This window comes from Scyliorhinus canicula, chromosome 1 (assembly GCF_902713615.1).
Source record: "Scyliorhinus canicula chromosome 1, sScyCan1.1, whole genome shotgun sequence".
In the NCBI taxonomy this organism is placed as follows: Eukaryota; Metazoa; Chordata; class Chondrichthyes; order Carcharhiniformes; family Scyliorhinidae; genus Scyliorhinus; species Scyliorhinus canicula.
Window position 1 is genome coordinate 102,344,386 of NC_052146.1, and position 17,459 is coordinate 102,361,844.

At 42.6% G+C, this 17,459-nt stretch overlaps 1 protein-coding gene across 5 annotated transcripts in view; it reads right to left on the reverse strand.

The window, feature by feature from the left end:
• Nucleotides 1-1,282: 1,282 nt before the first annotated feature.
• Nucleotides 1,283-17,459, reverse strand: part of LOC119965695 (eyes absent homolog 3-like) — a 124,705-nt gene continuing 108,528 nt past the window's right edge. For all 5 annotated transcript variants that reach the window (XM_038796458.1, XM_038796470.1, XM_038796485.1 and 2 more), the window contains 5 exons: nucleotides 16,833-16,993; nucleotides 16,609-16,723; nucleotides 15,462-15,583; nucleotides 12,650-12,750; nucleotides 1,283-2,418 (listed from right to left, as the gene is read on the reverse strand). In XM_038796458.1, the coding sequence (XP_038652386.1) occupies nucleotides 2,338-2,418; nucleotides 12,650-12,750; nucleotides 15,462-15,583; nucleotides 16,609-16,723; nucleotides 16,833-16,993 (580 nt within the window). In that variant the 3' untranslated portion in view covers nucleotides 1,283-2,337. The remainder of the gene's footprint in view (nucleotides 2,419-12,649; nucleotides 12,751-15,461; nucleotides 15,584-16,608; nucleotides 16,724-16,832; nucleotides 16,994-17,459) is intronic.

The window sequence follows — 17,459 nt, forward strand, 5'->3', positions numbered from 1 at the left end:
GGAAAAGAGAGGAGTTTGGTTTGTTTTTCTGTTTCTTTTAACTTATTTTCCAATATACGAGTTGATGTATCAGACTGTATATTGACAGGGCAGTTTGTGAGATTGCTTCTTTGTTTTTCTTATGTTGTTTGATGAAAATGAGGAGAATAAAAAGATTTTTAAGAAAAGATATTCACTTCAAGATATCAATGAAATGGGTGTGCAGAGTGTATATTACTGTGATACTGGCGAGTGTCATTTAGTTTTGCCTCTGAAGAATCAAGTAGCCAGGGCACTTTTGTTATCAACAACCAGTGTGAGACTCACTGGAAAACTCACGATATACAAGCACAATGGATGTTAGGTCGGACTGCATAGAACATAGAACAGTACAGCACAGAACAGGCCCTTCGGCCCTCAATGTTGTGCCGAGCCATGATCACCCTACTCAAACCCACATATCCACCCTATACCCGTAACCCAACAACCCCCCCCCCCTAACCTTACTTTTTTATTAGGACACTACGGGCAATTTAGCATGGCCAATCCACCTAACCCACACATCTTTGGACTGTGGGAGGAAACCGGAGCACCCGGAGGAAACCCACGCACACAGGGGGAGGACGTGCAGACTCCACACAGACAGTGACCTAGCCGGGAATCGAACCTGGGACCCTGGAGCTGTGAAGCATTTATGCTAACCACCATGCTACCCTGCTGCAGAAAGGTAGAATACACAAACAGCAAATAGTATTTACAAAACTGAATTGTGCCAACTGATCAGACTCAAGAGTGAATTATAGCAGGAGTATTAAGTTTTTTATTTACCAAAATGTCATGGTATAGAGTGTTCTGAAAATATTTCTAGAAATAAAATTCTTCTTTCATCAACAGAGCCAAAATGGTTAACACAATTAGGCGAGGGGTAGTTTGATCTTAGCCGCAGTAAAAGATCACAGGAGGAGACAAGGAATTATCTGTAAGGGTTCGATAGTTCAATCTAGCACCGTGCACTGAACTCAAACTGCTGAATGCAAACCACTCATCGTAGGCATAGCACAAAAGTATTCAGCTCAATCTTCATGGTAAAGGGTTGTAGTCTAATTGTCATTTAATATTTGTGGCATTGAACTGGGCCTGATTTATCCTCCACTTGTGTTGCATTTAATTTGAACTGTAAAATGTGCAGACCGTACATTGCATCAGGTACATGGGCAATTCGTTTTCAAAAACTTAATTTGGAATTCACAGCTTGGAATAAGTTTGCAAATATTTTAAACAAACAGCAGTAGGCACAACCAACTGTAGTTTTCTATATCTTTTTATTCATTCAGAGATGAATTAATACACATTATTACCAGCATCTCAAATATCCAAATTGCACTAACCAGATATTTTTTATGGGGCGTTTAGACTATAAAAAGAGTTTACAGCAAAGTCCACTTGCAATATCGTAAAAATATGCCGAAAGACAATCCAAGTGGAGCTGCTAACCACAGGAAATCACTAATATAGTGATTCCATCGCTGACAAAAGATATAGAAAGAAGCAATTTAATTTCTGAGGGACAGAGGAGGAGAAAGATTATGTCACATTAAGATCAACACATCATCTCCCTCCTCTACGATCATCAAGTAGTGTTGAACTGAAACGGTTCACACTGCTGCGTTTGGTGCTCAATCTGGTGCTGAGTGGCACTGGGAACATTCAGAATTGGCGTATAAGCAGAGAAAGATGTTTATTAAAAAATACACAAAGTTACACTTAAAAATACCCCCAGCTGAAATGAAGGTCTGTTGAAAACAAAAACAAAAAATAGATAAAACTACTCCTTTATACTTCTTGTCAAATAAATTTCCAATGCATTTCTGCAGCCGAGCTTCCCAGTAATTAAACACTGGGGTTGGTCTGTAGATAATGCTGAAGTATGGATATTCAGGAACATTTATACAGCAAAAGTTTCCAAAGAATATTTTTGCACAAAAGCCTCAAATATTAATGCCAGCAGAAGTTTCAGTGCATTTAACATGGAGCAGACACTTGCTCGATTATAGTCCAGCACAGGATCTTCTCCTCCTTTAGACATTGATTTCAAAATTTTGATGTATATTAATCAAATTCTTTTTTAAAAAAAGGCTGAGCTAGAGTTCCTGCAGTGTGTGTATTGGCATATGCCTGCTTTTAAGTTAATGCCGGATGTTAACAAGCAGATCGTTCACATAGTTCAACTGGCAACAGTCCTAACTGGTTCGTCCTGGGTTAAAGAAGAATCACTATGAACAAAATTAGTGGGCCACCCTCAAACAGGGTGCAAGGCATCTGTTGCAGTTGCTCAGCTTCTTGTTCCTTCCCAGTTGCTCACAGGTAGTCCAGTTCCAGAGCTTGATACAATGACATCAGATCACCATTATTCAATATTCTCCAAAATGGCATATTGTGCTAGAATTAAGAGTATACATATAATTAAGCACAAGAAAGAGGTAAACATTGCATAGTAAACATTTTGGAGGAAAGATCACAAATAGAAAAGGGTACTAAATGTGAATGATTATTTTTTGCTCCCTCCCTCCTTTCAACCATTTGTAAACTTTTCATTTTGCCAATGTAAACCAGAAAACAGAACCTTGTGTACTTGGCATTCCTAAATGAAGTCCAGCAGTTGGCAGTCAACCTTGAGCCAGTGGTTAACCTGTCTTGAAGAAGCATTACATTTTAATCTGTAAAATTATTCATTAGGTTTATGAAAGTGGGATTTAAAAGGGTTAGCGGCAGACAAATTTCATAATAAATTACGCAGGGATTGTTCCCTCCGGGATACCCTCGTTCACTCCTCCATCACCCCCAACACCTCACCATCAACACCACACCCTTTTCCCTCAGCACCTTCCTATGTAATCGCAAAAGGTGTTACACCTCCCCCTTTACCTCCTCCCTGCTCACCATCCAAGGGCCTCAACACTGTTTTCAGGTGAGGCAGCACTTCACATGCACCTCCTTCAATCTGGTCTATTGCATTCGCTGCTCCCAGTGTGATCTATTCTACATTGGAGAGACTAAATGCAGACTGGGTGACCGCTTTGCAGAACACCTCCGGTCTGTCCACAAGCAGGATCCAGACCTTCCTGTCGCTTGCCATTTCAACTCACCATCCTGCTCTCATATCCACATGTCCGTCCTTGGTCTGCTGCAATGTTCTCGTGAAGCCCAATGCAAACTGGAGGAACAGCACCTCATCTTCAGATTAGGCACATTACAGCCATCCAGATGTACATCGAGTTAAACAACTCTCCCCACTCCATTTTCTTCTATCAATTACTTTTCATTTCTTCCATCGATCAGTTTTCCCCTCACTACTGTCTCCCCTCCTTGTTTCAGAGAAGCAGGAAACCGGAAGTTGGCCGTGGGGATTTCTGGGAAGGTGTGTGTGGTGATATGATCTGCATACCTGTCTGCCATTGGGGCAGAACACCGGCTTACCATTGGCCCTGGTCGGTAATGTGCCTCGCGACCGATTGGCCGAGAGGCTGAGTTAACCACGCCTCCATTAACGAGGTATAAATGGACAAACGCCCTGCGATCGTCCATTCCATTGTAGACGATCGCAGAGCTGTGTTCTAGTCTATCAAAGCCTGACTTTTGTAAAGCACACGTCTCGCGTACAATTGATGGCACATCAGTGTGTAGTACCTGTATATAAGTTGGGCAGTTGCTAAACCCGAGACACTACACTTGCAGTGTCCCCCACCCTTCCACCTCCTCTAACATAAGGGGTTGAGTGAATATCAGGTAAGCTCTTCCTTTCATTTTCTTGTTTTTATCCAGAGGGGATGCAGGGAAGGCAGTACAATGTTCCTCCTGCAAAACGTTTAAGGTGAGGGATGCCGTCAGTGTCCCTGCAGATTTCACCTGTGGGAAGTGCACCCATCTCCAGCTCCTCAGAAATCGCGTTAGGGAACTGGAGCTGGAGTTGGATGAACTTCAGATCATTCGGGAGGCAGAGGTGGTCATAGATAGAAGCTTCAGGGATGTAGTTACTCAGAAGAATCAAGATAGATGGGTGACGGTGAGAGTGGCTGGGAAGAAGCAGTCAGTACAGGGATCCCCTGTGGTTGTTCCCCGTATTAACAAGTATACCGCTTTGGATACTGGTGTGTGTGTGGGGGGGGGGGGGGGGGGAGAACACTTACCAGGGGTAAGACATGGGGTACAGGTCTCTGGCACAGAGTCTGTCCCTGTTGCTCAGAAGGGAAGGGGGGAGAGGGGTAGAGCATTAGTCATTGGTGACTCCATAGTTAGGGGTATAGATAGGAGATTCTGTGGGAACGAGAGAGACTCGTGGTTGGTGTGTTGCCTCCCAGGTGCCAGGGTCCGTGATGTCTCGGATCGTGTTTTCGGGATCCTTGAGGGGAGCAGCCCAGTCGTGGTCCACACAGGAACCAATGACATAGGTAGGAAAAGGGATGGGGACGTAAGGCAGGAATTCAGGGAGCTAGCGTGGAAACTTAGAGCTAGAACAAACAGAGTTATTATCTCTGGGTTGTTACCTGTACCACGTGCTAACGAGATGAGGAATAGGGAGAGAGAGCAGTTGAACACGTGGCTAAAGGGATAGTGCAGGAGGGAGGGTTTCAGATACCTGGATAATTGGGGCTCATTCTGGGGTAGGTGGGATCTCTACAAACAGGATGGTCTACACCTGGACCAGAAGAGTACCAATATCCTGCGGGAGAAATTTGCCAATGCTCTTCGGGAGGATTTAAACTAATTCAGCAGGGGATTGGGAACCTGAATTGTAGCTCCAGTATACAGGAGGTGGAGAGTAGTGAGGTCATGAGTAAGGTTGCAGGTGTGTACCGGCAAGCAGGAAGGTGGTTTAAAGTGTGTCTACTTCAACACCAGGAGCATCCGGAATAAGGTGGGTGAACTTGCAGCATGGGTTGGTACCTGGGACTTCGATATTGAAGCCATTTCGGAGACATGGATAGAGCAGGGACAGGAATGGTTGTTGCAGGTTCCGGGGTTTAGATATTTTAGTAAGCTCAGGGAAGGTGGTAAAAGAGGGGGAGGGGTGACATTGTTAGTCAAGGACAGTATTACGGTGGCAGAAAGGACGTTTGTTGAGGACTCGTCTACTGAGGTAGTATGGGCTGAGGTTAGAAACAGGAAAGGAGAGGTCACCCTGTTGGGAGTTTTCTATAGGCCTCTGCAAAGTTCCAGAGATGTAGAGGAAAGGATTGCAAAGATGATTCTGGATTCAAGCGAAAGTAACAGGGTAGTTGTTATGGGGACTTTAACTTTCCAAATATTGACTGGAAACGCTATAGATCGAGTACTTTAGATGGGTCCGTTTTTGTCCAATGTGTGCAGGAGGGTTTCCTGATGCAGTATGTAGATAGGCCAACAAGAGGAGAGGCCACATTGGATTTGGTACTGGGTAATGAACCAGGACAGGTGTTAAATTTGGAGGTAGGTGAGCACTTTGGTGATAGTGACCACAATTCAGTTACGTTTACTTTAGCGATGGAAAGGTAGGTATATACTGCAGGGCAAGAGTTATAGCTGGGGGAAAGGCAATTATAATGCGATGAGGCAAGACTTAGGATGGGGAAGGAAACTGCAGGGGATGGGCACAATTGAAATGTGGAGCTCGTTCGAGGAACAGCTACTGCGTGTCCTTGATAAGTATGTACCTGTCAGGCAGGGAGGAAGTGGTCGAGTGAGGGAACCGTGGTTTACTAAAGTAGTTGAATCACTTGTCAAGAGGAAGAAGGAGGCTTATGTAAAGATGGGATGTGAAGGTTCAGTTCGGGCGCTCAAGAGTTACAAGTTAGCTAGGAAGGACCTAAAGAGCGAGCTAAGAGGAGCCAGGAGGGGACATGAGACGTCTTTGGCAGGTAGGATCAAGGATAACCCTATAGGTATGTCAGGAATAAAAGAATGACTAGGGTAAGCGTAGGGCCAGTCAAGGACAGTAGTGGGAAGTTGTGCGTAGAGTCTGAGGAGGTGGGAAGAGGTGCAAAATGAATATTTTTCGTCAGTATTCACATAGGAAAAAGACAATGTTGTAGAGGAGAATACTGAGAAACAGGCTACTAGACTAGAAGGGCTTGAGGTTCATAAGGAGGTGTTAGCAATTCTGAAAAGTGTGAAAATAGATAAGTCCCCTGGGCCAGATGGGATTTATCCTAGGATTCTCTGGGAAGCTAGGGAGTAGATTGCTGAGCCTTTGGCTTTGATCTTTATGTCGTCATTGTCTACAGGAATAGTGCCAGAAGACTGGAGGATAGCAAATGCTGTCCCCTTGTCCAAGAAGGGGAGTAGAGACAACCCCGGTAACTATAGACCAGTGAGCCTTACTTCTGTTGTGGGCAAAGTCTTGGAAAGGTTTATAAGAGATAGGATTTATAATCATCTAGAAAATAATAATTTGATTAGGGATAGTCAACACGGTTTTGTGAAGGGTAGGTCGTGCCTCACAAACCTTATTGAGTTCTTTGAGAAGGTGACCAAACAGGCAGACAAGGGTAAAGCAGTTGATGTGGTGTATATGGATTTCAGCAAAGCGTTTGATAAGGTTCCGCACGGTAGGCTATTGCAGAAAATACAGAGGCATGGGATTCAGGGTGATTTAGCAGTTTGGATCAGAAATTGACTAGCTGTAAGACGACAGAGGGTGGTGGTTGATGGGAAATGTTCAGCCTGGAGTTCAGTTACTAGTGGTGTACAAGGATCTGTTTTGGGGCCACTGCTGTTTGTCATTTTTATAAATAACCTGGAGGACGACGTAGAACAGGGGTGGGCAAACTACGGCCCCACTCATCCACCCCACTACGGCGTTTTTATGCGGCCCGCCAATGAGGTGCCCGGAATCATAACCGGCATTTTTGAAAAGCCGCTGGGGAAAAGCCGCTGAAGTAAATGCGCTTATTCAATAAGCGCATTTACTTCAGCGGCTTTTCAAAAATGCCGGTTATGATTCCGGGCACCTCATTGGCGGGCCGCATAAAAACGCCGTAGTGGGGTGGATGAGTGGGGCTGTCTCATTGGTCGGTTTAGTTGGGTGTGCGACCAATAGGAGTCCAGGTTACAAACAATAAGCCTTATTATTGTTTGTAACCTGGACTCCTATTGGTCGCACACCCAACTAAACCGACCAATAAGGCAGCCCCACTCATCCACCCCACTAGCGCGTTTCTATCGTTGACTCGGCCAGGCTGTGCTTCTGTCCGTGTTAAGGATCAGCACAAGCAACTTGACACCTGATTTCAACAAACTGGTAAATGACTGCAGTCAGATGCATCATTCTCATTGACATTGTTCTGTTACTTACTGAGTTACTTTGTTTTTCAAATAAATGTGCTTTTTTTTCTTTAAGACCTTTTATTTTGGCTATTTAAAATATTAATTATTTTACTTAATATACTATGCGGCCCTTTAAAATTGTGAATTTCTGAAAGTGGGCCTTGCACGGAAAAGTTTGCCCACCCCTGACGTAGAAGGATAGGTGAGTAAATTTGCAGATGACACTAAAGTCGGTGGAGTTGTGGGCAGTGCGGAAGGATGTTGCAGGTCACAGAGGGACATAGGTAAGCTGCAGAGCTGGGCGGAGAGGTGGCAAATGGAGTTTAATGCAGAAAAGTGTGAGGGGATTCATTTTGGAAGGAGTAACAGGAAGACAGAGTACTGGGCTAATGGTAAGATTCTTGGTAGTGTGGATGAGCAGAGAGATCGCGGTGTCCATGAACATACCTGAAAGTTGCCACCCAGGTTGATAGTGTTGTTAAGAAGGCGTATGGTGTGTTAGCTTTTATTGGTAGAGGGACTGAGTTTCGGAGGTCATGTTGCAGCTGTACAAAACTCTGGTGCGGCCGCATTTGGAGTATTGCGTGCAGATCTGGTCGCCGCATTATAGGAAGGATGTGGAAGCATTGGAAAGGGTCCAGACGAGATTTACCAGGATGTTGCCTGGTACGGAGGGAAGATCTTATGAGGAAAGGCTGAGGGACTTGAGGCTGTTTTCGTTAGAGAGAAGAAGGTTAAGAGGTGACTTAATTGAGGCATACAAGATGATCAGCGGATTAGATAGGGTGGACAGTGAGAGCCTTTTTCCTCGGATGATGATGTCTAGCACGAGGGGACATAGCTTTAAATTGAGGTGAGATAGATATAGGACAGATGTCAGAGGTAGGTTCTTTACTACGAGAGTAGTAAGGGCATGGAATGCCCTGCCTGCAACAGTAGCGGACTCGCCAACATTAAGGGCATTTAAATGGTCATTGGATAGGCATATGGACGATAAGGGAATAGTGTAGATGGGCTTTAGAGTGGTTTCACAGGTCGGCGCAACATCGAGGGCCGAATGGCCTGTACTGCGCTGTAATGCTCTATGTTCCTGTCAGGGCCATCTGTTCCCTGTTGTCCTTTGACACACTGCTCATCGTTCATTGTTCTGCCATTAACGTTCTGATCCTTAATGCAGTATTTTTCAAAGTGGGGGTCGCGACCCAAGGGTGGATCATGGGATGATCTAAAATGGGTCACCAAATAGTCTCCAAAAATGATCCCCTAACCTTTTCCCCATTTTCTCCCTGGGTGAATTCTGACTACAGTGTAACGTGTGGCCACATAAGGCTGATGTAGAGGCTGGTGCCGTGGACTTTCTGCCTCCCTGGGTAACTCATAGTTAGCACCACCGACACAGCCTCCAGCAGCCACTCCAGTTTTTGCAGCAGCTGATCATCCAGTTTAGTCAGCACCTGCACCTACAACTGAAGAGTTTAAAAGAAAAAAAACAATTATCTTTAAATTTACTTCCTGCAGGTACTCCTTCTGCACAATGTTAATTTCCAGTAGTGCTTCACAATCTTTTTTTTTCCCCGGCCTGCATCTCAAAACCAAAACCAAGTGACTGCCGACTGGAATATGTTTCCACAAGTACCCCAGTCAGTAAATCAAAGCCGGAGTACTTCCTTATTTAGTATCTAGCTCCAGCAGATAATTCCTGTGCATCCTGTGGGGATCTCTCCACCCTTTCAATTGGTCCATTGTCACAAAGCTGATTTCAGTTTGCCCCGTTCTGAACTTGGCTCTAGGGAGACGGGTGTGGGTTTGGCAAATCCATACATCCCAGACAGGAGGGGAAATGCATCTGTTTAAGTACAGCTCATAGGAAGCACAGTTAATGATCACACAAAGAGACTGACTTCAGGGTTAACGTTCTGAATTGGATGCATGTTTAATGTTTGCCACTGTTAACACAGTCAATTAATCTTGAATTTCTGTTGCCAGTAACATTGTCAGTGTTGATTCAATTTCTGCAACAGTTAATCTTGTTGATATCTGTTGAGTTTCAGTTACTCTTAACCTTGGCAATCAAATCTATGTTTAAAGCTCTGCTGTGTGCATAATGGGATTGATGTATATTTTAAATGGAGTGCCACTCTCCGCTCACTTTCTGAGATCAGTCGCTCTTTCAGTGAGATTGACTCTGCAATCAATGGTGAGTCTCCGTTCTTCCCCATCAGCCGAAAAGCCAGGCGTGTTCCCAAGAATTTCTTCATTCCCCCTTCAATCACCTCAGGAGTCTGCAATCAAATGTCTTGTACACTGATACGTGCAGAGATTTTTTCTTACAAGTTATTTAAATCTCCAAATAACAAAAAGTATATATATATATATAAAATTTAATTTCAATTTTTTATATTGAATAATATAGAAGTGCCAATAATGAATGTGATGCTTTAAAAAGTTAACTATGGAGAATCAATTGTCAATTTGGTGTGGGTTGCGAGAGGTGGTCATTTTGTAAAATTGGGTCACTGGAAAAAAGTTTGATAAACATTGTTTAATGTGCCACGATCGGCAGCCTCCTTAGCCACGATCATCAACATTTACATTCCCTCTGTCCAAGACATCTTTGACAAGCTCTACCTACTGCTGACCCTCTATCCAGCCCCACTGCTCCACGCACCCTCCTCCCAACAATATAAACCTCATTCCATCTCCAGTTCTCTCCAGCTTTGACAGAATCATCCAGACTCTAAGCTTTATCTCCATTCTCTCTCCACAGATGCTGTCAGACCTGCTGAGATTGTCCAGCATTTTCTAGATACGACTGAATTAACTTCGCCATGGCCAAAGATTTCTCACAGTATAGCGCATGCCAGCTAATATTCTTTAAAGCCAGTCCAATTCACCCAACGAGACTAATCTGTCAATGGTTGTGCATCAGTTGTAGCATGATGTTAATAAGGTGTACACCGCACACATTGACAAAATCAAGGATAAAGTGAATTTCATTTCAATGATCATTGCTGATCATGACTGTTGAAAATAAAGATGATGGAAGCCCAAAACTAATATTCTATACAGTGTATAACAAGGCAGGCTTTCAGTTGTTTGTAAGAAACATTATGGAATATAATTTTCCGAATAATAATAATAATCTTTATTAGTGTTACAAGTAGGCTTATATTAACACTGCAATGAAGTTACTGTGAAAATCCCCTAGTCACCACACTCCGGCATCCGTTCAGCAACACAGAGAATTCAGAGTGTCCAATTCACCTAACAAGCATGTCTTTTGGGACTTGTGGGAGGAAACCTGAGCACTCGGAGGAAACCCATGCAGACACAGGGGGAATATGCAGACTCCGCACAGACAGTGGCCCAAGCCGGAAATCGAACCCGGGTCTCTGACGCTGTGAAGCAACAGTGCTAACCACTGTTATCAAGAATATGGCTTTGCAGAACCCCCCCCCCCCCCCCCCCCCCCCCCCCCAACTAGTTACTAAGAAACGGTGCAGAGGCAAGACATTTTTGCAATCCACTCTATGGTACTCTAGTTTTCAAATATCCACTACAGTATGTACAAAATGTACAGAATGTATTGCAAAATCAGTGAAATCAAGCTATATGCAACAACCTGAAATGAGCGCAGAAAAGTGCATGAATACATGAAAACAAGACCGTTGACTTAACTTCACAGCAGCTTTATTCCAATGGGTTTCTTCTGTGGAACGGTATTGTGACCGGATAAACAATTTCAATGTTGTAAATATCAACAAAAGGAAATTGAAGCAATTATCCCTGAACGATAGAGATGGGCAGGTTTATTTTTTCATAGGTAGAATTTGAACCCTTATGACTTAGAATCAAGAAACATTTCTTTCTCTTGATTAGTTTTGAAAAATTTGTCATTCTTTTTACTGTTCTTTGTGAGCCCTTGGAGCGTGGAAACTGGTTGCTGCATATACCTGTAATACTTTGAAGCACCATTGAGACATCCAGAGGTCAGGATACTATATATAAATGCAAGTTTGTTCTTTTTCATTAACTGATGATCAAAAAAAACACTAATTTTCAATCTTATTATTAACAAAATCTCAAGAAGAAACTCATCCCACTTTTGAACTAATGCTTCTTTGAGGGATGGTGTATCTCAGGGAAGAGAATGTTTTAACAGAATATTTTAGATTGAAGTTCACCTAGGTAGCATGCATGCAACCTGACAAGAATGTAGCAATTTAAAAAAATCAAACTAGGCAGAAAAAGTTTAAGAAAAAAAATTTAGGAAATGAAAACATTGCATTGCAAGAAAATGGTGTGGAAAACCTGAATTATAACTGGATATAATTATAATCACTCAAAAAGCTATAGCACATTCAAGGCAAAAACACAAATAAAATGCTGAACAATCAAGTTTCAGACAAATGAAATGAAATGAAATGAAAAGAAAATTGCTCATTGTCACGAGTAGGCTTCAAATGAAGTTACTGTGAAAAGCCCCTAGTCGCCACATTCCGGCGCCTGTTCGGGAAGGCTGTTACAGGAATCGAACCGTGCTGCTGGCCTGCTTGGTCTGCTTTCAAAGCCAGCAATTTAGCCCTGTGCTAAACAGCCCCATGTACTCAGACCAATGGATCAGATGGTTTGCACCATTTCTGAGATCAGGAACTTGCAATCGGGTGGTAGCGTTTAGCTTACACATGTAACACATCAGTTGATTGGTCGGGTGGTTGGGGTGGGCATGAATAAAACACATTTGCCAGAATTTAAAATATAGCTAATGAACAACGGTGAAACTGGAACTTTCAGGCAATATAGATTTAAAATGCATTTTGTACACAAGTGGATTTGCCTCTAAAATCTAGTGCCCTTCTGAAGAATTCCCCAACAAATAAACATACATTACAACACTTTCAAACGATCGTAGCCAATCTTTTGCTGAACCCTAAACCCGGTCAACTACTCCATCTTTTTCGCGTTTCTTGTACTTATTCCTTCATTTGTGTTGTTACAATTCATAGACGAATCATAGAATGTAATTTCATACAGTGCAGGAGGCGGCCATTCAGCCAGAGTCCGCACCGACCCTCTGAAAGAGCACTCTCCCTGCAATCCCATAACCCCACCTAACGATTTCACACCAAGGGCCAATTTAGCATGGTCAATCAACCTAACCTGCACATCTTTGGACTATGGGAGGAAAATGAAGCACCCGGAGGAAATCCACGCAGACACGGGAAGAATATCCAGTCATCCAAGGCCAGATGGTAGTGATGCAGCAGTGCTAACCACTGTGCCGCTCTGTGTCTACTGCTTTTGCATCAAGCCTTTGTCAATCGTGCAGGATTTACATTCACTGCAAAACATTCCAAGTTGAGCTTACCCGTTTAGCTGCATACTCCTCATCCCGACCATCCCCAATGACGACATATGTAACTTTCTTCCCAAATCTGGACACAATGCGTTCAAAACAGCTTTCTTTGCCTGGAAAAAACAAATGCATCTCATTGATTTTGCGTCCCAGTCAAGGTGGAGGCTTTGCTTACACAGGCTTCATGAATTCTTTCCACCTGCCCTTCAAGACCAACTGCTTCAAATAAATTTTCCGTCCAAGAAAATAATGGTTTGCACTTGAGAAACATTGCTGAAAAGACTCTCAGGTGGAGCAATATGGAGTATGGCAATGTACTTGAGGTTGAGATGTTAAATTAAGGCTCCATCTATCTATTCAGATCCCTTCTCCCTCAGCATCACGATGACAAGTGGGGAATGTTCAAATTACTATTCCTCTTCCAAGTAACACCACTAAAAACAGCTTGCAGTCTGTGGGCCTGACTGGCAATGAACTGGTTGCCTCATTTGCTCAACCCAGACATAAGTAATTCTGTGAAAATATAATAGTTCAACAACATCGAACATTTTTTTCATGCTTTTCATGCCAACGATCTGCTGGTGATATGATAGTTCTCTCAGGAGAATGTTCTCAGCAGCAGGAAGACGTATTGTGTTTCAGTATAAACTGGCAAGCAAAATAGATTAAACTTCAAGTTAATGAATAATGCAGATAGGCAGAGTGCATATTTACCAGCTAGTTTTAAACAAAGGCACTCAATATAACAAAATAAGCCAACAAGATCTTTTTCTAATTTTCAATATGGCAAATGTATCCAAATTGCAGCCCACATTTTTGAAAAAATTTATCTGAAGCAGAAAATCAATGGCTCATGCTGGGAACTGCAATGTATTCACTTCTTCCAAACAATACCAATCTGAAGTCAAAGTAAAATAAGGCTTCATTTACAATGCCAACATGTCTTAACTATTCCCTTATGTCCCTAATCTACTAAGAGATCTATGCTGAATTACACTGGAGGTGTAATTCTGTATATAAAACAAAACTCAATTCAATTCAAAGCCGGTTCACAATTGTGGTCCAGTGCTTTAACAATATTGCTCCAGAACCCAATGTGCATCACACCTATTACTGTGCATGTGGGATATGTCCTATACCCGACCAGCGAGCCAATAGTCAATGCACCAGCAAATGCAGCATGCATCAAGTGCTGTACACAACAGGCACTTTAGCTTCCTAGGACACTCAAGACAGCAGGACATGTACCTTGGAGTCATACACTTAACTGAACAAGCGCATGAGAACTTGATTGACATGATGGCAGAATTGGTACAATGGCAGCATTGTTAAAGTGACTTTCTCGGCTTAACTAGTATAACGCACAAGACTAGAAAACCCCACAATAGCATTGTATTTCCCTTTTAGATATCCTTGGAAGTTTTGGGCATGCAATTATGCCCAATGTGAGCCATTTTAAGATTGGCGAAACTCATTTTACTGAGATGTTTTTAACAGCTTTCCAAGACATCCAACAGTCTGAGCCAGATTCAAACTCATGGCCCAAATATTAACTGAGTTGCCCTGTCCTATGCAATTCACTTTGTTGGACTATTTGGTATTGATAACTATAATGAGACTAAATGAAAGGCTGAACAAAATATTATCTAAACAAACAGCTATTTTCATCGCCAGCAATAGCTTACTTAAATAATGTTCTCCACACCCAAGATTTCTTTGAACGAACTTGAGCCAATTCACTTGAAACTTTACCATCAACAAAATGACAAATGCAACCAAAAACACATTCCAACAGCAGCTAAAAGATCAGAATTACCCGATGAAAAGTTTAGTAAGTCAGTGATACTTTGGAGCATAATACCAGTTGCTGGGATAATCAAATGTGTTGACAAGCCAATTAACGTCAAACAACTTTTCTAGAACATATATTGACAGATGTTGTTAATAATAATCCTTGTCACAAGTAAGCTTACATTAACATTGCAATGAAGTTACTGTGAAAAGCCCCTAGTCGCCACATTCCAGCACTTGTCCTGGTACACAGAGGGAGAATTCAGAAAGCCAAATCACCTAACAGCGAGTCTTTGGGGACCTGTAGGAGGAATCCGGAGCACCCAGAGGAAACCCACGCAGACACAGAGAGAACGTGCAGACTCCACACAGACAGTGACCCAAGCCAGGAATCAATCCTGGGACCCTGGTGCAACAGTGCTACCCACTGTGCTAACGTGCTGCCCACGGGTCATACAAGCGCTAATACAGGAATCATTAACAATAGGGCAGGTTATTGGAAGTCAGAAAAAGACCCACAGAAGCTGATGCCCTGTCACCAACACGCAGCAGCAGCCATGTACAATCTACAACCTGCACTGCAGCACTCATCAACGCTCCTTAGGTAGCATCTTACAACCCACAACCACCACCATTGAGAAGGACAAGGGCAGCGCGCTGCGACACATGGGAAGGCCAGCACCTGTTGATAATTATTTTCCTGCCACCAAACATTAAGCCAAGTAAACATACAGGTGGGGTGCTTCCAGGTCCCTATCCAAGTTATACCATGATTAGTTGTAAAAGTTTACACAACAGTGACATGCTTAAAATATTCTATATATCGATGCTACTTGGAAGTGTTACCGGAATTTCCATCAGAATAAACTCATAAAACAACATCAATTCCAATTTATATCAGGCTTCCTTTGCAACAATGTGTGAAGTTAAAAAAAGATTACGCAACTAGTCATGCAAGTGGAGGTTATTTGATTATCTATTTGAAAACTATCCAAAGACAATAACAAAATAACATTGAAATCAAACCTCTTACCTATTTTTGTGGCACTGTAAATGTTTTCAATAGGGAAAATGTCACCCAGTCCATACAGCAACACTTTAGCCAGAGCTGGAACTAGTTGTGTTGTGGTGACAAGGATGTTAACACAGTTCCTTCTGAAATTTAAAAAAAGACTCCAACTAGTCTTTATTCTCTAAACATATATTATCCTCTTTCCCCTTTCTTTTGAATCTTTTATGTGATCAAGCTGAAATCAGTCATTTTGGCTGCCAGCTTCAACATCTTATAAAAGCAAATTACTGGGGATGCTGGAATCTGAAACCAAAAGAGAAAATGCTGGAAAATCTCAGCAGGTCTGGCAGCATCTGTGGGGAGAGAAGAGAGCTAACGTTTCAAGTCCAGATGATCCTTTTCTCTCCCAACAGATGCTGCGAGACGTGCTGAGATTTTGCAGCATTTTCTTTTTTAGTTTCAACATCTTGTTCCTTTTTCATGTCAGCCATCCTTGAGCTCTTTCCACCAAGATCATTAGTGCTTGAATGTGGGTAGTTTTGTATATGGGGTCAACTGCCTACTAGAAACTGGACTGAAAGCTTCAAATTAATCTTACTTATGAACAGCAGACAGATTTCAGCCAATTTTTCCACTTAAAATAACAGATAGAAAATTATATGCAGCATATGCCCAAATTCCCAATCTGCATTTATGACAGGAAAGGCTTCCCAAGTATGCAAATTATAACTTCTATTTTTTATTCTTTCTCTTTTTTAAAAATAAAATTAGAGTACCCAATTTTTTATTTTCCAATTAAGGGGCAATTTAGCGTGGCCAAGCCGCCTAGCCTGCACATGTTTGGATTGTGGAGATGAGACCCACGCAGACATGGGGAGAATTGCAAACTCCACACGGACAGTGACCCGGATCGAATCTGGATCCTCAGAGCCGTGAGGCAGCAGTGCTAACCACTGCCCCACCGTGATGCACTAGCAAATTATCAGTTCAGTTTATTCCTTGAATATGCTTCCAGAGTTCATTTAAATCTGAATGGGCTTTTATTTAAAAACCTAATCACTTGTTCAGATGTAGAATGTAGTACAACGATGATCAGAACGATGAAATAAACAGTTGGCAAAATTCCAAAACCTTAAATTTTATGCCTATTATGAATCAATTCAGCTACCTTGACTGGATTAGCAATAGTGATTTCAGTGCAGTTGCTAGCCAGGAGTTAGTTAAAATTTCGACATCAGCTCTTAATTTCTGTAAGGAATCCTTCTTGGCTGGGTTGAGCAGCTCTGTTGAAACAATAAAGTGACACTTGTACACTTTTCTTGGTCTCTTTAGCAATGATTGTTGTGGAGTGGAAAAATAATTTTCAAGGCAGCTACATTGTAAGAAACTTACCTCCAACATTTGTACTGTATGTGTTGTACGTTTCTTTCACACGTCGATATCGAAAGGCCAGCTTTCTCATCCAATCGATACCTCCCTGCACACCACCTCCTGAGGAAAGGCTCGGACCAGACACTGATCCATGAAAACCATCAGTGGCAAAGTTGTAGTTCCTGAAGCCAGAGAGAAAAAAATAGCTTCCTACAAGATCTTGGTTAAATGTAAAAAAGAAACTTAATCAACACAGCATACACAAAGGGGGCAGCACGGTAGCATTGTGGATAGCACAATCGCTTCACAGCTCCAGGGTCCCAGGTTCGATTCCGGCTTGGGTCACTGTCTGTGCGGAGTCTGCACATCCTCCCCATGTTTAGGGGAATAGATAGAGTAGACAGTCAGAGACTTTTTCCCCGGGTGGAACACACCATTACAAGAGGACATAAATTTAAGATATATGGTGGAAGATATAGTGGGGATGTTAGAGGTAGGTTCTTTACCCAGAGAGTAGTGGGGGCATGGAATGCACTGCCTGTGGAAGTAGTTGAGTTGGAAACGTTAGGGTCCTTCAAGCGGCTATTGGATAGGTACATGGATTAGCGTAGAATAATGGAGTGTAGATTAATTTCTTCTTAAGGGCAG